This window comes from Trichoderma camerunense (genome assembly GCF_050948025.1).
Source record: "Trichoderma camerunense strain CBS 138272 chromosome Unknown V8C40scaffold_1, whole genome shotgun sequence".
NCBI classification, from domain to species: domain Eukaryota; kingdom Fungi; phylum Ascomycota; class Sordariomycetes; order Hypocreales; family Hypocreaceae; genus Trichoderma; species Trichoderma camerunense.
The window spans coordinates 107450-130295 of record NW_028145369.1 but is presented as its reverse complement, the minus strand read 5'-3'; the positions used below and the strand labels follow the sequence as shown (position 1 = coordinate 130295).

Sequence of the window (22846 nt, the reverse complement as noted above, 5' to 3'; positions counted from 1 at the left end):
GATTACTATTTCGTTACGGACATCCGCGGCTTTATCCCAACTCGGGTTGCTTGCTTGCATCTAGAACACAGTATCGGCGAGATTGTCTGGCAATACATACGGTGTAGCATCAAATACTCCCGTTTTCATGCTTGTTTTTGTTTTGCGTACCTAGGTAAATGTGACAGGCAGCTGTTTGCGAAGCTCTAGTCCAGGTCCTTTTGTTACGTACGAAATAACAGGGCTTTGATGTAACCCCCCAGCGTAGCTTCAAACGAACGGTGAACCTGCGTTGGTAGCTTCGAGAGCGCCTTTTCGCCCATGAGAAAGGAAAGATGAGGGGGGAAAGACACGGAAAAAATGAAGAAGATTATTTTTATGCTTAAAACTTTGTAAATTTCGCGATTTGATAATCCAAAAAAAAAAACTACAGTGGCCTCGCATCTAGAGGCGGTAGGTGAATTAGAGATGAAAAAAGAAACGCCCTCCCCAGATGACATGACCCTTGAATCGTCGTCCCACAGTGAATACATGTACAGTAAGTTAATAGTGTCCTCATTACGTTATCCCTCCTCCTTCATTTTCTTTTTGTTGTTGCATCGTCACAGCTTATTTCGTAATTTCGTCCTTCTTGGCGTCCTTGACCTGCTCCCAGAACTTCTCACCGGCCTCCTTGTCGTCGGCAAAGAGGTGGTCCAGGACAAGTCGCTGGGGGGTCTCACCCATCCACTGGAAGAGGGAGAAGTCACGGAACTCGTCAGCACGGAAGATCTCGAGCATCTCAACGGGCTCGTCGCCAATGTTCTGGACAAAGTGGCCCATGTTGCGGGGGACGATGCCGACGTCACCGGCGACGTAGTCAAAGGTACGGGCGGTACCCTCGGAGGCGAAGATGGTGACACGGGCGCGGCCGCTAATGAAGAAGGACCACTCGTCGGCGTTGGGGTGCCAGTGCATCTCGCGGATCGCGCCGGGCTCGATGACGGCGTGGGCAGCAGCCACGGTCTTGGAGATGGGGAAGTTCTTGGAGTCGGTGATGCGCACCTGGCCACCGGACGTCTTCTTGGGCTCCTGGTCCAGCATCTTGTGGGTGAACTGGTAGTTGGACTTCTTGACATTCTTGCCCTTGGGCGCCTCATCCTCGATGGAGCCGGGCACGGAGCCCTGGAAGATGTACTTCTCGCCGGCGGGGAGGTGGTCGAAGAGCTCAGGAGCGAGGTGGAAGTTTTCGGCGATGACGGACTTGGGGGTGTGAGCTGTGTGAAACCCGCCGTTAGTATATACATCATACATGCAAAAGCAGGAGTAGTAGCCGTAGCTAGTAGCTAGTAGCAAGAATGGGAGAACATACCAAGCCAGTCAGACAGGATAAAGGTCGACTCCTCGGAAAAGTTGCCGTCATCGAAAATGATGAGGAACTCGGTTCCGTTCTCACCGAGACCCTGCAGAGAGTGAGGCACGCCGCTGGGGAAGTACCACAGGTCACCCTTCTTCAGGTCGTCGATGAAGTTGCCGCCCTCGTAGTCGAGAGCAGTGACGCGCACCTCGCCGTCCAGGACGTAGGCCCACTCGGCCTCCTTGTGCCAGTGAAGCTCACGGATGACGCCCTTGTCGAGTCTCATGTTGACTCCGGCGAGCTCGACACTGGTGGGGAGCTCACGGATGGTGGTCTGTCGGGTCCAGCCTCCTTCCTACAGTTCCGGTGTCAGCAGGGGGGGTCAATCAGCGGCCGCCCGGGTTTCAGGCGATTTTGCAGCGGGTTTCTCTCATCCTTTCTTACCTCAATTCGCACGTGAGAATCAGTAAAACTCCATCGCATGTTGGCAATGTTGCCGTGATCAGTGCTGGGCGGGCGGATCATGTCGGGGCTCTGACGCGATCGGTCGCGGTTGTAAGGTCCCAGAACCGAGGCTCCGAATCCGTTTCGCCACGGCTTGGGGTCCAGCTTCTTGCCAACGGCATCGACGTAGTTGTCCTCGGCATCGCGGTGGCCGGGAGTGTAGGGCTTGCTGTTTTCACCGTACTTGGAGGGCAGATCCATGCCATTGAGCAGACGCTGGCGCGGGCTGTCGAGATGAGGCAGAGCAGCTGTGAAGCTGGCTCCGGCAAGGAGCAATTGGGCTGCGGAGAGCTTCATTTTGGCTGGCAGAAGTTAGGTTACAGGGTGCTTCAGTCGGTGCGGCAGCTTCAATGCGGTTGTACAGGTAAAGGTGAATGTGAAGCTTGTCGGGCGGGCAGGATGATTTATAAAGCAGGCCACAAGCTTCTCTCGTACGACAATTCATGCCTCCGCTGCGTCTGCGGCACGTCACGTCTGTACATTCGGTGTACAAGGCTGGCCCTCCTTATCCTCGCGTCGCATGGGGGGCCGCCGTCGCAAAACCTTGGTATAAGCTTTGTACTCGTACTGGATTCTCCAGGTCGCGGTATCGCCTCACCAAACCCACTGGTGATGATTGTGCGGAGCGACTTGACGGTACTCCTTGATAGCTTGGTACCTGGATCTGCCGCCTGCTGCCACCACAACCGGAAGTACCTCGACTGCCCCCCGATACCGCCAGGAGCCGCAGGGGCCCGAGAGCCTTGACCGATTCCGAACCAAGTCCGCCCTTAGCAGTCTAATTGCAGCTACGATTGAGGCGAAAGTCGGCATCAGATCTGACATCCGCCAATGGGAAGCTCGGATTTGCGCGATGAAAAAGTTGCTGTTCCTGGGCATTCGGCGGCAGAAAAATAGACTCCGGGGGTCTGCAGCAGGAGAATTATTGGAGACTAGCTGAGACTCGCAGGGGGTTCCGTTTTGCGGCAGGCCAAGCTTCGGTTTTAGCTCCTTTTAGCTCATTGCGCAATTGCTGGTAACTGAGTTGTGCATGTGCATGTGCTAATCTGAGTCAAAGTGTTTGCGGCAACACGATAGCCCGACGATTGATATCTAATTATTGCCCCTGCCGAAATATCATTGATAGGCGTGGCGGCCCCTCGAACTTGGCGAGGCTTCAACGAACGGGACCTTTTCTTGTCATTGACATTCACTCCTTCATTCATTCATTCTCGTCAGCACTTTGACATTGATTGACGCACTACAATGACCACCTACGGCACCACCAACGGCTCTGCAGCCGCGCCCAACGGCGCCTCTGGCGATGAGGAACAGCCGCTCCTGCGCAACGGCCACTCCAAGCCGCGGTCCGTCGTCTCCCGCTTTCGCAAGCAAATGACGGCCGAGGTGTCGCGATCGTGGGCGGATGTGGTGCTTCTGCTGTGCTACGTCGTCACGGGGCTGCTGGACAGCGCGTCGACGCAGGTCTGGGGCGCGTTTGTGTCGATGCAAACAGGTTGGTCAAGCCTCTTGTTGGATTTGGATTAATGAGGCATCTCATCGCGTGCCTTTTCGTAACTTGAGATGATGAAGACTCAAAGGCTGGAACTCAAACACTGAGAACCCGAAAATGCTAACCATCTCATGCCAAACGCATAGGAAACACCGTCTATGTCGGACTGGGCCTTGCCTCGCTCATCTACCCTCCTACGAATGCCCGTCTCTACAAGTCCGGCATCTCACTCTTCTGCTTCTGCATCGGATCATTCCTCTTCGCCCGCTTCCACCGTTACTTTTCGCCCAAGAGGAGATGGGTGCTCTGCGTGTCCTTTGCTGCCCAGACGCTCTTCATCGTTGCCGCCGCTCTCATCGTCACTCTTACGACTCCCTCTGAGGACAAGGACCATGTCGGCTGGACGGTCCTGGCACCTCTTGCGCTCGTCGCCTTCCAGAGCTGTGGTCAGGCCGTGACGAGCCGGGCTCTCAAGTACAACGCCTTGACCAGCGTCGTCCTGACGAGCATTTACTGCGATCTCTTCTCCGACCAGGATCTCTTTGCCTTCCAGAACGCCGAGAGGAACCGCCGTGCGGCTGCGCCTACGCTTCTGCTCGTCGGTGCTGTTCTGGGCGGAATCTTTTCGCACAGCTCCCTGGGCATTGCTGGCGCATTGTGGACCGCCGCCGTTCTCAAGGCCATCATGGTTATTACTTGGTTTTTCTGGCCGGCTGAGCCTTCAGACGATGAGGAGTAGACACAGCGCCATCGTTATTTGTTGGACAAGATAGAGCGTTGAAAGAATAAAGCATCCGTTATGAAGCATTGCACATTTACAATCACATTTACAGTCATATTCACAGTCACAGTCATCGTACCAGCAACATTGATGACATGCAGGAAGCTTTGACACGGACGTATGTTTCACTCTGAGACATCTCAGATTCCCGACAGACTCCCGATGTCTCATCTTGGGTGGCAATTGAGCCCAACCACTCCCGCCCTTGATGAAGATTTTTTTCCCGCAATAAGCGACGCTTCACTAGCACGCACGCACATCATCGGAAATGAAGTCCAGTCATTGTTCCCCTCTACAACTTTGCTAGTATCCGCGTTGCGGGCATCGCGGCTTCGCCCGCTCGGGTTTCATTTCAAGGCGCCGAGCTACTTTAAAATGGCCCACAAAATTCGCCGCCAAGAACGATGCCACCAAAGGAAAAGGCAGATCCCGAGACATTTGTGACGCAGAGTGACCGACGAGAGCTGTACAGAAGCCGGCCGGCGGATGTCGGGGATGGAGTCTTTCTGTCCGTTACTTTGTAGGATGAATGTGAGGATGCATGTGCTTGGCAGTGAATGAGTGCATGTGTGTTGGTGAATGAGGAGATGAGAGAATGACACATCTGCAAGAACTTGGATAGAAGTGTGCACACCATCAATTTAGACATACATTTTCGTATCAATTTAGTGTTTATTGATATAACTTTCCCATTATTAGCTTCCGCATTGGCTTTGTTCTGCATAAAGGCCCGTTGACCTCGCGGCAGGCGATGATTTGATGATATCTTATCCCAATGCCAAGCCTCTTACCCGGAACTGTGTTTTGAAAGCCGCCAAACTGATCAACGATGGAACAATGTTGGTTTGGCATCTTGGAAAAGGCGTATCTAGAATTGAATAGATGCTATAGAATGTAGTCGACAAGAGAATTGGCATATTATGAAGCTTCGTTGTTAACAGTCTCCTCCGATTTATCATTTCGATGTGAAATGACAAACAACGACAGAATCAAGTGTACTGAGCCTCACTCCAGTCACCAAGACATAAGCCCAGGCATAGATTTGTGTACATGTAGTTATCTCCATAGATCAGACAGCTCTGCCGATATAATCGTTGTAAGTAGGTAGCTATACGGGTCCCGTGAGTTGTTGCGTATAGGCTATCTCTTCCCTCTTACAGCAAGCCGTCAGATTATACGAGATGTGCATGGCAAGATAAAATAAATAAATAACATTAGAAATGAGCTTATCTGATGCTGATCCGGGGTCAGCGTTACATTGGCGAGCTCCGTCCGATTGCCGATATTGTTGTTTTACCCGCCCCCATCTCCACTGTCCCTACATAACCTCATGTATGTATTCTCAAGCGGAGGTCAGAAAAAGCGAGACCGTAAAATAGGTAGATAAGTAGAAACATTTTGCAATATAGGCACTGCATAAACTCAGTAAGTAGTATTTTCATAGGGGAACGCCTATCCAGCCAGCATCCGAATTCCACTATCTAATTATAATGGCATTTACTAGAGAAATATAGTAGCAGTTATTAAAGAAATATAGATATAGCAGTGGACATTAGCAAAATATAGCTATATTAGCAGATATATAAAAAACAGGCGTGTAGTTTAACGCGTGGGTGTTGGAAATCTTCCTTCTCTCGGTTTTCCTGTCCTCCGCTTGGTATTATACCGCAATCCACCAACAACACCACAAGTACATAAACGCCCACAATCCCCGTTCAACCCTTTCCCACTCCGCTCACTTCCCTCAAGAATCAGTACCTTCAATCACCTCAAGTCCAGCCATTTACTGGCCTCTTATCGTCATTGGCCCGCGTCCATCTCCAAAACCCGCGATGTGACGCTACGCTGCCAGCGCGTCCACGAGACGCAAGAGCAGGGATTCATGAGAGCTGAGCGAACCTGGAGATCCTCAAAAATCTCCACCACAGCTTCTAAACGGCCAATCTTCATTCGCCCGGCTATCACCAAGTCCCTGTTTCGGCAGTTGAACCATGGGGTTCGCTTGGCACAAACACGCCGTCTCAGACGAAAGCACTGAATAGAGACGCTTGGATCTCCCCGCATTCCTACCGCGGGCGGGCGGTGCGACAATGAAGATTTTCAATTATTGTCGCTGCAACTTCTTTTTTGTTTTAAAAATCTTCTTTTTTACAAATATTCTTGGGCTTGAGGGAGAAAGATTGAGGCGCGTGGGCATAGTCAATTGGCTCTGATTAAGCACCTATATCACTGTCTTCAAACTTGGAACCATTGACAAACAACGACTTGCTATTTTCTGGAAAGATTGGTGAAAAACACGTATCCAATATGGATGCAAAACTGGAAGAAGCAGCAGCTTCGCAGCAAATAGACGTTGATGTCGCCGTCCTCAAAGATGTGAGAAAACGTCATCCCTTCATTTCGCTACCATACGACACGAGGATATAAGTCAACATACTAACAGTCCCTCTCCAAGGAACTCCCACCAACCCAGCAAGGCCCCATCACAGAGGCAGAAAAGAAACTCCTCTGGAAGCAAGACACCCGCATCATCCCCATCTCCGCGGGCATCTACTTCCTCTGCTTCCTCGACCGCTCCAACATCGGCAACGCAAAAGTCCTCAACGTATCAACCAACGACGACCTGCAACATACCGCCAACATGAGTAACAAGCAGTTCAATGTTGCTCTCATGGTCTTTCTCGTCGCGTATGCTGTCTTCGAGGTCCCTAGCAACATTCTGCTCAAGAAACTGCGTCCGAGCCGGTGGCTCGCCTTTTTGATGTTTTGCTGGGGCGCTATTACTATGTGCATGGGTGCTACGAATAGCTTTGCCAGCGTAACGGCTGTGAGATTCTTGCTCGGAGTGTTTGAGGCGGGTTTGTTTCCGGGACTGGTGTATTACTTGACGTTTTGGTATAAGCACGACGAACGGAGTGTGCGGTAAGTTGCCTGGGTTTTACATATGTACTTTGAGAATGTCTTGCTGATATACACCTTTGAAAGAGTCGCCTTTATTCTCGCCTCCGCGACATTGGCTGGAGCTGTAAGTCTGATGGCAGTTATCTCATCCATACCGTACACTAACATTGCTCGCAGTTTGGCGGAGCCATCGCCTATGGCATCGGACACATGAACCAAACACAAGGCCTTGCCGGCTGGCGCTGGCTCTTCATCATCGAGGGCATTCCCTCCTGTCTATCCGCATTTCTCGTCTTCTTCTTCCTGCCCGACTACCCAGAGAGTGCCACCTGGCTGTCCGAGCCAGAAAAAGATCTCGCCGTTCAACGCCTCTTTTACGAGGGCAGCAAAGGACATCATCCCAGCATGACTTGGCAGGATGCCAAAGCTACCCTCACTGATTGGCGGCTGTATGCTCATTATCTTATTTACTTTGCTGTCAGCCCGCCGTTTGCCAGTCTTAGTCTCTTTTCGCCGTCCATTACAAGTGGTCTTGGATATGTCGACCTGAAGGCACAGCTCATGACTGTGCCCCCTTGGGCTGTTGCCTACGGTAAGTCTTCTCAGACAGACTTCAGTGACGATATAATGGAACTTCGTGTGCTAACGAGAGCTGGGGCTCAATAGTATGTCAAGTCCTCGTCGCAATCTCAGCAGATCACTTCAATGCCCGTGGAGTACACGCCGCGGGTGCTGCCATGGTTGGCGCCATCGGATTCATAATCTCTGCCGCTCTACCGGCAACCTCGTACAAGTCTCGCTACGGAGGCCTCATCCTCGCTACCGCAGGCTCATTTGCCAGCATCCCACCTATGCTGGGCTGGCTGACGTCGAATGTCGTCAGCACTGCTTCTACGGGCCTGGCAATTGCCATCAACGTGAGCATCGGCGGAGGTCTTGGGCAGATCCCCGGCGTGTGGATTTACAAGGCGGATGAGGCGAAAAAGGGCTATCCTACAGGCCACTGGACAAATGCAGGCTTTCTGCTGCTCGTTGTGATTGTGTGTCTTGCACTGAGAGTATTTTATGGGCGTAAGAATAAGGCTTTGATCGCTCATGGAGAGAGAGAAGGCGTGTCTGTTAGACTCTACAAGCTCTGAGATGGCAAGTCCATCTTAGTTACTACATGGATTTCTGCGATAACGGTGGCCGTTGGTTACTTGGGTGGAACGTGTAGTTGCGAGTTGTAAGAGGAAATAATGAAATTGGCTTCTTGCCAATCTCCAATACCTGTGATGACTTCCTATGTAGCTGTTTCTGGGTGGGGGTATATCAACTCAAAAAAGACCTTCGTTAAATCATTCAAAACGCTTGTTTCCAGTTTGCCTTGTAACATCTCCTCAAAATCTTCCCGCACTAACATTCTGACGAACAGCTCGACTGTCTCGCCTTCTGTAAGATTAAGCATTTCACATCCTCCAATTTCCAAAACTAGTTGATTCATCGCCGCCATTCCGTAATAGATTATTGCGAGTGTTTCGATTTCCTCGATTCCTGTGTTTTATCAGTATGCTAGCAGGCTCTGGAAAGCTATGATCAAAATCTTACCACAGTCTCGGATACTACCTATAGAGAGCTCAGCCTAGAACGTAACTTGCTTCAAATAAAATAGAACATACTGTTAAAGGCAAGGGCCTGAACCATCCTGATATTCTCGGCGCCACTCTTATCCATTGTGAATTTCCATGATAGGCTATAGCCTAGTTTCTTCTTCAAATAAATGTCATTGTCAACCGCAACTTTCATTAGGGCGTTTAGCTTGTTAGGTTCAATGACGTGTCGCGCTATTATAGCCTATAAGAAGGTATTCTTATTGAACAAAAGTAAAGTCCACTTGCCTCTGGCGATTATATCTTCAGGTCCTTCGTAATTGACGTTCTGTGGTTGGGCATGCTCCTCGATGCGTGGGCCACCTGGACCTGTCAAGATCATGTCTCTCCATTGCTTTATGTACAACCAGAAACGATGAGAGGGAAGCCGAGTATATGCGTCCATAAGAAGATTGCGGTTTCTCTCCCGCAAGGCTTCGTCCAGACCCTTCGACCACACATCAATCTTGATCCGCAATTTCCTCATCAAGGGAACCTGCCTCATATCTTTTATAATCGTTTGCTTCGATCCACCTGGATTTCTCATCAGTAAAGATAGAAATAGGCTTGAAAATTGAATCACCTAGACTCTTGTAAATCTGCATGAATTCGGTTGGGTTATCATCTGGAATGCAGTCTAGGAGTTCAGGACACAACTCAAATAATCCCTTTTGCATTAATTGATGTTTGATGTCATTTCTCATCTTTGCAACATCGATCTCTTCCCAAGTAGGTTCCTTGTCGGAGCCCAGTTGTTTCAGCACTGCCGCCAGCTTCAGCAAATAGAGACGTCGTCCGTCACCCGGAAGAGAAGTAACACGCTTTCCGACCCAATCAGGCTCTGTGAGATACCACTCAAGAGTTTGGCGAAAAGACTCCTTGGATCGGAATATTACGCTGGTGCAGGAGCTCGCATTATCCAAGAACACACAGTGAATTTTGTTGACATGGTGTGTGTCGATAGGGAAAAAATTAAAGAAGAATTTGTGATGAGGCTGTCGAGAGAAGTTATCTTCTCGACACTGTAAAACACCGTTTTTTATATAGGTATAATTGTTATCGCATTTCATGACTGGAAGATCGGCTAGGGTGGAGTTGACATCGCTTCCGTGGAACCTCTCTACTGCCAGAGACCATAGCATATCTTTCTTAGCCTTGACTCCGGGGAGAGAGTCTTCCTCTGCCGATGGAAGTAAGAAGCTCCGAAGCACAATCATTAGCTTCGGAGATATGGGAGCAAACTCGTGGAAGTTCGTCCAAGCCCCTTCTTTAGACTCTCCAGTCTCCAGGCTGACGGAGCATTGAAAGGCCCCTTCGGAAACATGGTAGCAGTTGTCGGTAAGAAGGAATTCATCTTGAGCATTAGAAGGGGTGCATATGGCCATGAAAAAGTACTGGCAATGCATAATGGCCCACCTCGCATCGTCCGGATACATGCGTTCTGGGAGTTCTGATATCCAGTTCAACTCATCATCCATATCCAGATCGATGATGGTTTTGATGTTATCGAACCATACATCGATAGGTCTTTCAAACCCTTTCTTCTGCATGTATTCAAGCATCTTCTCTCTATCATTGGCGTCGTACTCCGATGCAGTCTCGTGGTTATAACGCCCGTAGAAAGTTGGTCCTCGGTATTTCATGAGGAAAAGAAACTTTCTGACAAGGTTCCTTTCGTCTCGTGTAAGCCAGATGCCGCGATGGCCTTCGTCGAAAGCTTTCGTAATTTTTCGAAAGATTCTGCTGGTCCTTGACTCGACATCGCCGAACATCCTCTCTACATGCTGCTGCTCTGCACATGGTTTGTTCGTATCCCGATACATGTCCGTCTTGCCAAGTATCCTCTTTACTGGTATCTCTATGACTTCTGGCGTTTCAGAAGACAAGTCCACGCGGTTGACGGTAGGGTCCGGTTTATAGCGACTTTTCTTCTTAGCTTTACGGTTGGCAGAGGTAGCCGAGCCATTTTTAGCAGGAACACATGCATCAACAAAATTCTTTAGAAGAAATTGTGGAACAAAGTGATGATATTGCGACGACGCGTTCTCCGGCGTCTTGATGCTCAAATCTTGTTGAGTTGACGCACTGTCCTGTGTTGACGTGTTGGGCATGTTGGGCATCATCGTGAAGTTGCATATGAAGATCTCCAATTTTTCAGAATAGGCAGTGACAAATGGTATCTACATGCATACAGCTCTTGAATCGCGCACCGTCAATTATTCCGGTTGCAGGTATCATGTATCATGCAATGCGACGAATTAACCGGATGTATCAGTCATGGCTGCTCGAACGCGGTACGTATCTACCTAAGTAAGGTACATGTATGAATGGAATACAGGTATACGCAAGACGTAAGTAAGTGCATGAATGGCTTCTTGATGTCTATTTTAAAGCGCAACAACAAACCCATATAGTATGAGTTTGTTAATTAAGGATTTAATGGGTTGCATCCATAAACTACCAAGCGGACGAGACCGAGAAGGTTTCGAACATCCACGAGTTGAATCATACGCTTACAAAGGGAGTAGCTGCTATATCTACCTAGGTAAGGTACGGATACATTTCCCTAATAACTGTTACTATATCTATATTTCCCTAATAACTGCTACTATATTTACATTTCTCTAATGAGTGCTACTATATTTATATTTCCCTAGTAACTTCTACTATATTTATATAAACAAAGTTCGGGTGCTGGCTGCATACTATGGGCGTTTCCCTGCAAAAGCACTACTCGATGAGTTGACTAGGTGCTCATATTACTAGTATGTACCTATTAATTCACCAGTCTCGCTTTTTCTGACCTGCTTGCCTAGGTATTTACCGTATTATTTAGGACATGGGTTAATGGATGTATTGCTTCGTGTCCCGCCGATCAGAGCACTCATGTGTGTTACTCTTAGAAACATACATGCCTTGATGCCCTTACTCTCGCAACTGCTGTATTCGAGCCATTATTGGTGTAATACACTCGACTTTCGATACATGTATCGTGCCTGAAGAAGGTGGTGGTCTAGAATATCTCTGCTCGTCTGCTTGCTTACTACGGCCGACTTGTGTATATCTTGACGAGCCCATCGGATACTACGAATAGAGGAGACCTGTAAGAGCCTCAGCCAATCATCAACCGCAGCATCTCAGATGCCATACATCGATTCTAGCTTCAGTGATTATAAATGGCCCGCCACCGGCCCAGATGCTCCGGTGCCAGATGCATGTCGCAGCGCACCATCCATTGACAGTAAGTTCAATCACCGGCATCGAGGCTTGGAGCCGGGAACATGTCCCGCCTACCCGCCTCGACCCCTCGGAATGATGCTTCTTGTAGATCTCCTGTGGCAAATGATAGCATAGACTTACGTCCCGGAGAGATTCTGGCCAACGTTTGGGCTTGACTTTCAACATGTCTCACCTTTCACCTTGCTCAGACAAATCACACTTGTCACAGTATATTGGCCAGGTGTGCGATCGACTTTGCGCCGCGTTGGGGCGTCGTTGTTTGCGCACCACAGCCTCTCTTCTCTTAGGTGAAGATTACCGGAGATAGTAGCCGCGCGGTCCATCTGGGGAGCAATGACGTGGAGAGTTCCGTACTCGCGGAGTGCGCAAGAAGTCTGCATTCGCATACTGATGTCATGTACAACCTTCATCAACGGCCTAAAATGACCCGATTAAGTTGCAAAATTCTAGAACAAAGACGCAGTCCTAGGGTGCCATGGTGTTGAAGCAATGGTTCTTCCGTGGCTCTAGAAAAGATGTTGGTTTGGGCTAAACTAGAGGACCATGGCAACGTCATGGTCATATATCTAGAAACGACGTGAATAGAATCAGCCCGATGTGACCATGCCGGTGAATGTGGTGACCACAGCTACAAATAGAACGTATCTACCTACCTAATTGGTACGTACGAACGCAATAATCTAATTTAGAGGTTAATTGTATCAAGCTGAACCTTTGTTGCCCATGCTACATCCGTGATGGCTTCATGAGTTCATGCAATTATCAATCATCAATCAGGTACGCGGCTGCGATTCGAGCTCCACTGTGACGTAGGTAGCCTAACGCTTGAGTGGACAATGAAGGCAATCCTGGAGAGTTGTAGATAGGTACCATATTCCCCAGGTTTGTAGGGAATATAGTTTTCTTTTGTTATTTTTGGTTTCCTCTTTCGCTCATTTGTTCAACAAGCTCTGCCATGATGCATACGTAACGTAAGCGAGAGGATCGACAGGTGTGCATATCCATACCCGAGCCAAGGAAGCTTGATCAAGTGGGTGCACGATTCCCAAGTGAATCCGGAGATGGCATCAACCCAAAAGGAGCAGATCCGCAATGAAGCGATTCACACTCGTCTCTCCCATGATCTTTATACCATCCCATCCCATTCCAGCCAAGTCCTACAAGCTGCTTCAACGTGAATCATCTCAGGTACCGAAAGTAAAATAAAAAACCGAGTAGCCGAGACATGCCACAGCCCTGCAGAGGCGATACAGAAGCAAGGCAAATGTACAATTACATGATGCCCGCCTTCAGTGTCTCTCGGGCACGGCGCCGGCGCTATTGGTCGCGTGGCGCCGCACGAGAAATAGAAAAATAGAGATGACGTCGATTGCGGCGTCATAATCGCGGATCAAAACCGCGGCCCCGCCAAAACCGCCCTGGCACCTGCTGCATGTGCCTCCCCTCCTAAGTACTCGCTAGCAGATGGCAGCCGGTAGCTGGCTGAGATCGTGATGGAGCGATACTTGGTTACGGTGGTATTTGTGCTCCGTGCTGGCAGATTTGCTTTCTGCCCAGTGCCTTGGCATGGGTCATATACATGTGTATGTACGGAGAATATGCGCATGTACCGTACCGGATGCTGATGTATCAGACGCAGAGGAGACGAAGAGATGTTAGTTCCCTGGTAACTGACACTGCGGGTTCCTTGCTTTGGCTCTGCTTGCAGACGGCAGATGGAGGAAGCTGGCAAAACATCAGGCACATACTCGTAGACACTTGTCCTCACGGGACAGAACGGAGCAAAATGGACACTCGTCGGATCAGGTGTCGAGAAAAGCTTCCGCCCGTGTCGACCGAGAATTCACTTTGGAGTCGATGCATGACACGCCGCGGTGGTGCTCCTTTGGCGGCTGACTGCACCTCGCCACCGGCATTGCAAATCAACCATGGATGTCTAGAGGTAAACATTGAATCCTCCAGCTGTCCCGTACCGTACCGTACCGGACTGCCGTACAGACTACACTTATGGACGGAGTACTCCGTAGCCTCGAATCCGCCCCGCGGTTGAATCTGCACGTTCTCCTGCACTCTGCAAGCCCTCTGCGGTCTCGACCCGTGTCCGTAGCGTTGCCCAATGCCTGAGGGCCAGAATATCCTGCTGGATTAACGGGGCTGCCCAGGTCCAGGCAGGTCTAGGCACTTACATCTACCTACCAGGCTTGCCAGGGAGCCCGTGGAGTAGCATCATTGACCAGACGGTAGCAGCACAGGCTAGACTAGTGAGTGTCTAGTCTACCTGTAAGCAAGATTACCGCCCGGCACAGGTACCAACTGCATTTGCTTCGTGTCGTACTGATCTTGTTTTTCACCTGCAGATGGGACGTGGAATGTGACCCAGCTCGACTTTGGGCCTTCTGGCCTCTTCCATGTGCGCGTCGTGCATTTGCAGGTCTTGGGACGTGTACATGTACGAGTACATTCCATGGTCGAGTAGAGTAAAGTTGGGTGATGAAACAGCCGTTGCTGTCGGTTGGGTGCGTCATCAACACCCAATTTTTTGCAGTACTTGCCTAGTACATGGATGCGCATGACGGTAGGTGTACAGCAGTAAAGTAAATGCAGGCAGCAAGGCGAAGCTCAAGTCGCGTAAGAATACAAAAATAAAATGAAGTAATTCAATTTAAAGATGTCATGCATAGCCTCGTCTCTTCTCTTCCTCTCTCTTTTTCTTCTCTTCTTCTCAATACATTCTCCCCTGGATCGCCCGCTCTGTTTTAGCTGCCAAGTCTTCTGCAACAGCTGCCGAGATACAAGCACCAGCACCAACCAGCACTAAAAAAAAAAACTGAAAAAAACTGACCTAGGACGCATTACATACTGAACCCACTACCAGGTCCTGTTTAGCTGCTGTCTGCTAGCCTCTTGCAGGCGCAGCAGCCGCACGTCACTTCCACCCACTTGGATTTACCGCGCCGGAACCATCCATTCAGTCACTAATAAGTCCCTACACCACCTTCTTCCCATCCACTGGAGCAATTCTCTTCCCTCTTCTTCTTCTTCTCATCTTTCTCTCATCATTTCTTCCCCCTTGGCCAGCGAGCAAATTCTCCCCTGTTCACTATTTTGAATCGCTTTGCCGTCTGCTTCGACCCAGCTTCGCCTCTCCGTCATAGAGCATCTGTCAGCCTAGAAAGGGGAAAAAACCAGGCAAAAAGTACCACCACGTTTTGCTTGCTTGCAAACTCATTTTAAAACCCCGCATCATCGCACACCATCCGCGCAGAACCCACGTTGGGCCATTTCTCGCTATCAGACACTGCTACAGTTTCCCCCCATTCATCCCATAATCTGACCCTCGGCCAAACACGCTGAGCTTGTCTATTTCTCACCATTTTTTCTTCTCTTTACGCCAAATTACCAGAGCACTGAAGAAGGAACTTTTCAATTGCGCAGCATAGAATCAATCGTCCGCCTGCTCCAACTTGTACCTTTCACCGCGCCGTCGCTCGTCAGCGGCGCCTCTTTTTCACCATGTCTACGATTCAACAGCTCAAGAACTTCATTCGCCATGGTATGACCAAACTCATCACCTTTTCCAAAGTCTCTTCTTTTGATTTGATACTGTGCAGCTGCAGTTTATTATCTTGAAAAAGTACCCAATGTAATCGACTAACTGAACTTGATGCCAGGCAAACAAGCACGCACTACTTTCCCCGAAGAGACGCGCAAGAATGAGGCCCCTCAATCTATACCACAGCCGCCCCCAGAGAAATCTATTCCAACAGGTCCTGTGTATGGCAACCCTGCCGGAAACCAGGAACCTCTAGGAGCATACTCGGAAGCACCTGGCGATCAGCAGAACCGCGCAGCACAGGCTGGCTATGCCGCAGCTCATCACGCCGAGCCTGCCCAAGTCAATGGCACCAAGGGCATAAGAGTCGACGAGGCAAACCTGGCCCAAATCATTGCCGAAGAGAATGCAAGCAAGAGCAAATTCCCCAAGTATCCTGATTTGGATCGCTGGGAGCTTCTTGAAAAGATGGGCGATGGTGCCTTTAGCAACGTCTACCGTGCACGCGATTTGCATGGAGAACATGGCGAGGTGGCCATCAAAGTCGTGCGCAAGTACGAGATGAACCGCATGCAAGTAAGTTGTATCAATTTGTTTGTCATCTTCTTTCCTTGTTATTGCTTTTGCCATGATATCCGATTTCCTTAGCTGCCTCGTCTCTTGCTCCATCCCGCTCTTACCAACAACGGAGGGGGGTTTCCCCTAAAATAGGGAAATAAACATTTACATCCAGATTTCAAAAAGATTCCAAAGGCTGCAGAGGTGCGACATTTTTTATTTCCTATGTTGACATCCTTGCCTGGTCCCTCGTCCGGAGGGTACTTACTGCGTACACGAAGCCAGAAGTTTTGGTCTCGAATATATGGAGATGATTGGCCCGGAACTACTGATGCTAACTACCAGTCTAGCGTTCCAACATCCTCAAAGAGGTTCAGATCATGCGCCAGCTCGATCACCCCAACATCGTCAAGCTCATCGAATTTTCCGAGTCCAAGCAATACTACTACATCGTCCTGGAGCTGGCCCCCGGTGGCGAGCTGTTCCACCAAATCGTACGACTGACCTACTTCAGCGAAGAGCTGTCTCGCCATGTCATCGTCCGCGTCGCCAGAGCGCTCGAGTACCTGCACGAGGAGAAAGGCGTTGTCCACCGGTGAGTCTTGGCTAGCACTTTGTCTCATTTCTAAGCAACCAGACAAAAGTAGTGGGACAGGGGTAGTCCCGCTCTGACGTCATGGCTTCACCTTTTTTGCCCAGACAAAGGCAAACCTGTGCTGACACATCCTTGCAGTGACATCAAGCCCGAGAATATCCTGTTCAACCCGATCCCATTCATTCCATCCAAGCACCCGAAACCCAAGCAGCCAGGAGATGAGGACAAGGTCGACGAGGGCGAGTTCATCCAGGGCCTGGGAGCCGGAGGCATTGGCGAGATCAAGATTGCCGACTTCGGTCTCTCCAAGATTGTTTGGGAAGCACAGACCATGACTCCTTGTGGTACTGTTGGCTATACTGCTCCCGAGATTGTCAAAGATGAGAGATACTCAAAGTCGGTTGACATGTGGGCTCTGGGCTGCGTTCTCTATACTCTGCTCTGCGGATTCCCACCCTTCTACGATGAGAGCATAGAAGTGCTCACCGAAAAGGTTGCCAAGGGCCAGTACACCTTCCTGTCGCCCTGGTGGGACGACATCTCCTCGTCTGCCAAGGACCTCATCAGCCATCTTTTGACGGTAGACCCCGACAAGCGTTACACCATCAGAGAGTTCCTTGCCCACCCATGGATCCAGGAGGTGGGACCGACTCCCCGAGACGAAAAGGCTCCCGGAATGGTGCCGCTCAAGCAGTTCAACGCTGCTCACTTCGAAGAGTCCGGCAAGCGATACGACTTCCGATCTCCCGCAGCCGTCAACCTTCGCGAGGTGTTTGATGTCAGTTATGCCGTCCACCGCCAGGAGGAGGAGGCCAAGAGAAGAGCGCAGGTCGGTGCGCGGGCCGGGGGTGCTGGACGTCCACTTGGAGGCCTTAATGAAGAAGAAGAGGAAGAGGAAGAGGATAGCGACGATGTCGATAACATGGACGTTGACAAGGATGATGCCAACACCAAGACTCAGGCCCTAGAGCAGAGGATGCAAAGAGCCAACATCCAGGATCATGACACCACCCATACCCGTGGCCGCGAGCGGGAACGAGCCGGCGAAAAGGGTTATGGACAACATTCGGCCGCCGTGGCCGCTGCTGCGCGACAACAAGTGCGGGAGAGACAACGCCAGAAGGGCGCGTTTGAGCTAAACCTAGACAACGCTACGCTGCTGGGCAAGCGAGGCAAGAAGGTTCCCGTCATGGGAGCATAGAATCTCGACGTGGCTGGATCATCGAGGCCTGCTACACCACAAGGAATAGCTGCTGTTGATGGGATTTTTGACATTGACGTGTCACCTACTGCAAGCGAGTCCGTAGGGCAGAAGGCCCCATCGGCTCGCAAGCAGGAGTCCTTTATACGCGACATTTTACAATCAGGCATTGCGAGCGCAGTGGACAAGAAAGAAAATGTGCCCGTCGCATCAAATGGGACGCATACGGCTTGATGCCGTTCTAGGAGGCGTATTGGAGTAACGTGGCAACGGGACGGAAATGTTCTGAGCGTGATTTTTTTTATCTTTTGTATCCAACTTGCTCCATCTTGTAGAACAAGGAAATGGAAGACCAGAGGATTGAAATTTTTTTGTAAGGCAATTTCTAAGACTGGGCAGGGAGTTTAGGCACTTATGCTGTGAGTGTGTATTTTGTTGGTTTCTTTTTTCTAATTAAAATTTGACTGCCCGCACAGATACATGGTACGTAGGGCCTTGACTATACTATTAAACTTGCATACGTTTCTTGACTCCGTCTTGCCCCTGTTTTTGTGTCTGTGTTGATATACAGTTGTTCTAAATGCTTGTGTTGATATATCGTTGTTACTAAATACCTGTACCTTGAAGATACACGAGCGTAGAACGAAAGAAGACAAGGAGAGATGGTGAAACAAATAGTCCAGTCAATGGATATAGTAGTACCTTAATGGGAGTCTGACAGCTCGCAGTTCCCGGTGACGCCCCCCTTTCTATTGTACAGATGAACTATCAATCTATGGTTATGGATGTGTTCGAAAAAGCCCGCTCTTTTTTTTTGTGGCTGCTTTCACGTTTTTTGCTGCGTCTTTCCCCCCTTTGCTCGATATTCTTTAAAGTCTTAATTCTTGATTCTTGAAAATTGTGTGTGTGTTTTTCTTTTTCTTAGCATGACATTGTCATCCCGTCTCTTCTTTGCAGCATCAATCTTCTGATTTCATCAAAAATATTAAAGAGCTCCTCTGTGTTCATGTCATGCGTAAAAGAAAACCCTCTTCCCCCTTCCCCCCAAAAGCCATATCCGTATTTCCATCAAATCGTTTCATTCTTGGTACAAAAGAACTCCGCCGTGTAAAAAAAAAGGAGACAAGATAAGTAAAAAAGTTAAAACAACAAAAAAAGTTGGCTAAGAGAAGAGAAAACAAAACAAGGAAAAGGATATCGTGGCCAAGTTGATTACCGATCATTCTGGACGGCAGGAACACAAAAGGAAAATAAGAAGGAAATCCAAAAGACAGAAAGGAAATTGAACAAAATCCGTAGATTTGGCTCTCCGGCCCATGACGTACCCAGCATTGGGCAGTGAAAAAGAAGTGGAAATAGGACGAAATAAAATTGGCGCGCTGTCAAATCGATTGTGTGTGTAGGTAGTCTGAGTATATGTTGTTCTCTCTTGGTTCAAAGATGGAAATGGAGATGGAGATTGTGATGACGGTAGTGATATGGAAGTAAGCTCATGGCGAAATTCATGGCGAACATGATATTCATGTCCAGGACCTTGTATCCTGGCGATTCGATAATGCCCTCCTTGGTAGTGGCGGGGGGGCTAGTGGCCGTATATGAGGAATAGAGTTTGCAGGAGAGAGCGGTGGATAATGGTGAAACGATGAAAAAGGCGGCGGTGGGGGCATATGCGCTGTAGGCGATATCAGAGGCGATGCGAGAATGTACTGAGGCGAGAATGCGCCGGCCGAGTGGGAGAATTCCGAGTCAGAGGTGGAAGGAGACGAAAATGTCGACATCATAGGCCGGACGCTCGGTAAACGCTTGGTGACTCTGCGAAGGGATGGGGTGTTGCCATTCTCGGAATCTGAGAAATCTGAACCGTGGTAGCTGTGCCGGGTATGGCTGGTCTGGCTCTGGCTGAAGGCCGGGTTATAGTTGCTGGCGAAGTTCTGGCCGTAGTTCTGGCCGTATCCTTGGCCAAAGCCTGGAGGGTAGCCCTGGTTGTAGCCTTGGCCATAGCCCTGGTTGAAATCTTGACCGTATGGTTGACCGTATCCTCCTTGGCCGTATCCTTGGCCATATCCTTGGCCATAATTCTGGCCATATCCTTGGTTATAGTTCTGACCGTAGCCTTGGCCGTAGTGCTGGTTATAGTTTTGACCGTAACCGTAGCTGTGATTACGGAGGTGACCATTGCTGCTGGCGTTATTGAGGCTGTAGTTGCTGCTGGCGTTGTTGAGACTGTAGCGACTTGCCGCGGTCCGGGCCCGCGGCCGTGGAGGAGGCATGCTCTGCTCGTCGGGCTGCCAGTCCATGAGGCTGCCGTCGCCCTGAATCTCAAGCCCGGCGGCTTGGAAGAGCGGCACGGTCTCGGGGTAGGACAGTGTAAAGGGGATCCAAAAGGAGCGGTTGACGATGTCGCGCGCGCGCTCCGGCGTCAGGCGCTGCACCGGGTCTGTGGGCGGGATCTCAGCCATGCGCTTGAGGGTCCAGGCCAGGTACCGCGCATAGAGGGCCTGGCGGTCGGTGGACGACGAGTGCAGGCGGAAGACGTAGCTGCGAGCAATGGTGTTTGCGATGCTGGGCAGCGTCACCATGCTGGCCTGGCCGGGTCCGATGCGCACCACCTCGAGTTGCTCGAAGCCGTTCTTCATGAACTTGATGCACACGGGGCACGAGCGGCCGCTGGCGACGCGCACGCTGAAGCCGTCGGGGTTGTCGGGCAAGGGCGTCATTCCCTTGGCCAGCGCCCAGCAGCGGATGGCCTCCTTGGACTCCTCGGGGCAGGTGATGCTGACGTGGTCGGGTGAGTATGCACGGTAGCCATAGTAGATGAGGGCGGCGGTTCCGCAGACGGCGTAGGGAATGTGGTCGAAGAGGCGGCCGACGCAGTCGATGACCTCGTTGACGGTGGCCACGTCCATCATGGTCATGGTTTATGGCGCTCTGTTTATTTCGGATTCGGATTTGCGGCCTTCAGCAAGGGGAAGAAGCGACGTGCTGCCGCTCCAATGTTTGCTGAGACTGGTGACGATGCTCGGCTGGCAACGCTCTTGGTGTTTTCGACAACTCGCCGGCACCACCACGGCCACCACAACACGACGGGCTCTGTTGGTGAAGCGGTGGTGGCGATCGCAGGGCCTCGGGTAAATAGTCGTCAATGGTTCGTGGTTGTAGACGTTAGAATGCACAGGTACTCGTAATACAGCGGACAGTAGAAATGCTGGGTGGATGTAAGTTGTAGCGGGACAGGCGCTGCTTCTGCTAGTCGCTCAAAGACCCCCCGTAGCCCGACGCACGAAATGCCGGCGCAGGGGAGGATGCGAAGATGCGATGCTTTTTTTTCTTTGTTGTGGCTCCTGCAGGTGATTGATGGCGACGGCGATGACAGCGGCCACAGCGCAGGACAGGACAGGGGCTGGAGCGAGCAGGGTTAGGACCAGACAGGCCAGACGCTATGCAACTTGTGGTGATGAGACGCTCTCTCTCATTGAAGGCCGAGTCAGTGAGTCAAAGGATTGAAGCCCGTTCGTTCGCCACGCTGAATTGTCGTGTCGCGTCGCAGGAAAGGCAGCAGCAGCGGCAGCCTCAACCGTGCTGCTGAGCCGATTGAGCTGGGCCGAACGAACAAATGAAGTTTGTTCGATGCATGCATGTCTTTGAAGAAATGATTTCTGGTTCGACTGGATGCAAGCGTGCGTTCGCTGCGCCGCCCCCTGTAAGTTGTCGACACTGTACGGAGCTGGCGTGAATGCGTAGCCGCAGCGGCCTGGAGAGTTAGCGGGCCTCAGTTGGTCCACCGGTCCGTATTAGTGGTCTTCCGCGCCGCTGTTGCAGCAGCACTGGAGCTGGAGCGGTTGGCAGTGGTCCATAGAAGTGCTACCTGCTGAGTAGTGCTAGTGTATCTCGTGCATACGGCAGACGTGGAGGCGATACCCAAGGAGTACCTCCTAAGCAGCGAGCAGCCCAATGGCATGGAGCGCCCTCTTCATTCGGTTCCGTGTGGTTACTGCCGGGAGGCTGCACGCCTCTGCCGCAGCTGATGATATTGATTTTGACTTAGGCGCCGAGGCCGTCGTGAATGGCGGGAATCCAGCGGTGCGGCACAGTGCGCGGCACGGCCTCTGCTGCACGGCACAGCTAAATGGGCTTCTGACGGGCTTTGAGTGGACGGGGGAGCGTGTGTGCTGCAGCAGCTTGAAATCCTGCTCCAGTCTTTGTCCCACAGGCACAGGGAGGGCCCCCTTGTTCTTGTTTTCGTCCCGGTGCCTCGTTTAGCACGCACTGGGGCTGCCTTTTGACTATTTACTCTTTGACCGGGTATGAGTTGATGATTGATCATGTTAATTCACGGGTTGATGTCATCAAAAGGTATGGAGTTCAAGGCGCTTTGTCTTAGATGATTGATACGAGTACGAGTGTGCCTGGAGTAGGTAATCACGACCTGATACACTCACTACTCTCCTTACCTAAACCATCAACTCCCTCCCATTTCACCATCGCGTCCATCAATTCTTTCCGCTGCATATTCCTTTCTTTCACACGTCCAACTTTTTCTTTGCAGCCGCATCCATCTTCTTTCGTCCAAGTACATAACTCAACCATTCCCCATCCAACTCGCAATATGCAAGCCCGCAGTAGCCGCACAGTGGTTGCTTGATACCCACCGCCAGACCCCCCGATGAATCAGCCGTCATCTGAGACCGTGGCCTGTCGCCGCCAATGCACTGATTGGGCCCCGGACTCTGCGTGTCTTCCAGGGGGTCCCAGCTTGCCCTCTCAGGCGCTCCGGAGACGAGAATCCATGCATTCTATCTCACAAGGGACAAGGGGAGGGGAGGGGTCGAGGGGTCTGAGGGCTGAGTCGCCGCCAATCGAACCAGCGCCGCCTGATGCCAAAACCACCGTGTGACTGCTGCCAAGATGCATCCCAAATGCCCAAGCGAGACACAACTTGCAGCTTTTTTTTTTCTGTCTTGGATGAGTGGCGAACCAACACAAGGCAAGACAGGGAAAACGTAATACTATGCGTCGTTTCGTTTCGTCGTTGGCATGCTAGTCTCTTCTTTTTGTTGGGGGTTCGCATATGCCGGTGC

The 22846-nt window shown here is 50.7% G+C and overlaps 7 protein-coding genes across 7 annotated transcripts; 3 read left to right on the top strand and 4 right to left on the bottom strand.

The window, feature by feature from the left end:
- Positions 1–352: 352 nt before the first annotated feature.
- V8C40DRAFT_228758 (RmlC-like cupin domain-containing protein) lies at positions 353–2642 on the bottom strand. The gene is made up of 3 exons (XM_083212342.1): positions 1760–2642; positions 1331–1670; positions 353–1235 (listed from the first exon to the last, which is right to left on the bottom strand). Exons 1-3 carry the CDS (start codon positions 2114–2116, stop codon positions 589–591), a joined length of 1344 nt encoding a protein of 447 aa, XP_083078610.1. The 5' UTR covers positions 2117–2642; the 3' UTR covers positions 353–588.
- Positions 2643–2827: 185 nt separating this feature from the next.
- V8C40DRAFT_228757 (YoaK family protein) lies at positions 2828–4784 on the top strand. Its single transcript, XM_083212341.1, has 2 exons — positions 2828–3314; positions 3458–4784. Exons 1-2 carry the CDS (start codon positions 3065–3067, stop codon positions 4048–4050), a joined length of 843 nt encoding a protein of 280 aa, XP_083078609.1. The 5' UTR covers positions 2828–3064; the 3' UTR covers positions 4051–4784.
- A 1053-nt stretch (positions 4785–5837) lies between these two features.
- V8C40DRAFT_228755 (major facilitator superfamily domain-containing protein) lies at positions 5838–8333 on the top strand. Its single transcript, XM_083212340.1, has 5 exons — positions 5838–6468; positions 6548–7014; positions 7078–7117; positions 7171–7585; positions 7660–8333. The coding sequence occupies exons 1-5, from the start codon at positions 6400–6402 to the stop codon at positions 8130–8132; spliced, it is 1464 nt and encodes a 487-aa protein (XP_083078608.1). The 5' UTR covers positions 5838–6399; the 3' UTR covers positions 8133–8333.
- V8C40DRAFT_228754 (DUF4238 domain-containing protein) lies at positions 8220–10940 on the bottom strand. Its single transcript, XM_083212339.1, has 5 exons — positions 9205–10940; positions 8871–9155; positions 8652–8816; positions 8581–8598; positions 8220–8526 (listed from the first exon to the last, which is right to left on the bottom strand). Exons 1-5 carry the CDS (start codon positions 10742–10744, stop codon positions 8276–8278), a joined length of 2259 nt encoding a protein of 752 aa, XP_083078607.1. The 5' UTR covers positions 10745–10940; the 3' UTR covers positions 8220–8275.
- Positions 10941–14084: 3144 nt separating this feature from the next.
- V8C40DRAFT_228749 (uncharacterized protein) lies at positions 14085–14480 on the bottom strand (the record flags this gene model as incomplete). The annotated part of the gene is made up of 2 exons (XM_083212338.1): positions 14219–14480; positions 14085–14141 (listed from the first exon to the last, which is right to left on the bottom strand). A coding segment is annotated over exon 1 (213 nt), but the record flags the coding sequence as incomplete, so codon positions are not given.
- An 894-nt stretch (positions 14481–15374) lies between these two features.
- V8C40DRAFT_259986 (kinase-like domain-containing protein) lies at positions 15375–17768 on the top strand (the record flags this gene model as incomplete). Its single annotated transcript, XM_083219086.1, has 4 exons — positions 15375–15414; positions 15533–15990; positions 16323–16567; positions 16706–17768. 4 exons carry the CDS (start codon positions 15375–15377, stop codon positions 17766–17768), a joined length of 1806 nt encoding a protein of 601 aa, XP_083078605.1.
- A 1371-nt stretch (positions 17769–19139) lies between these two features.
- Positions 19140–20944, bottom strand: V8C40DRAFT_833 (uncharacterized protein). The gene has a single exon (XM_083223492.1). It carries the CDS (start codon positions 20681–20683, stop codon positions 19289–19291), a length of 1395 nt encoding a protein of 464 aa, XP_083078604.1. The 5' UTR covers positions 20684–20944; the 3' UTR covers positions 19140–19288.
- Positions 20945–22846: the final 1902 nt, after the last annotated feature.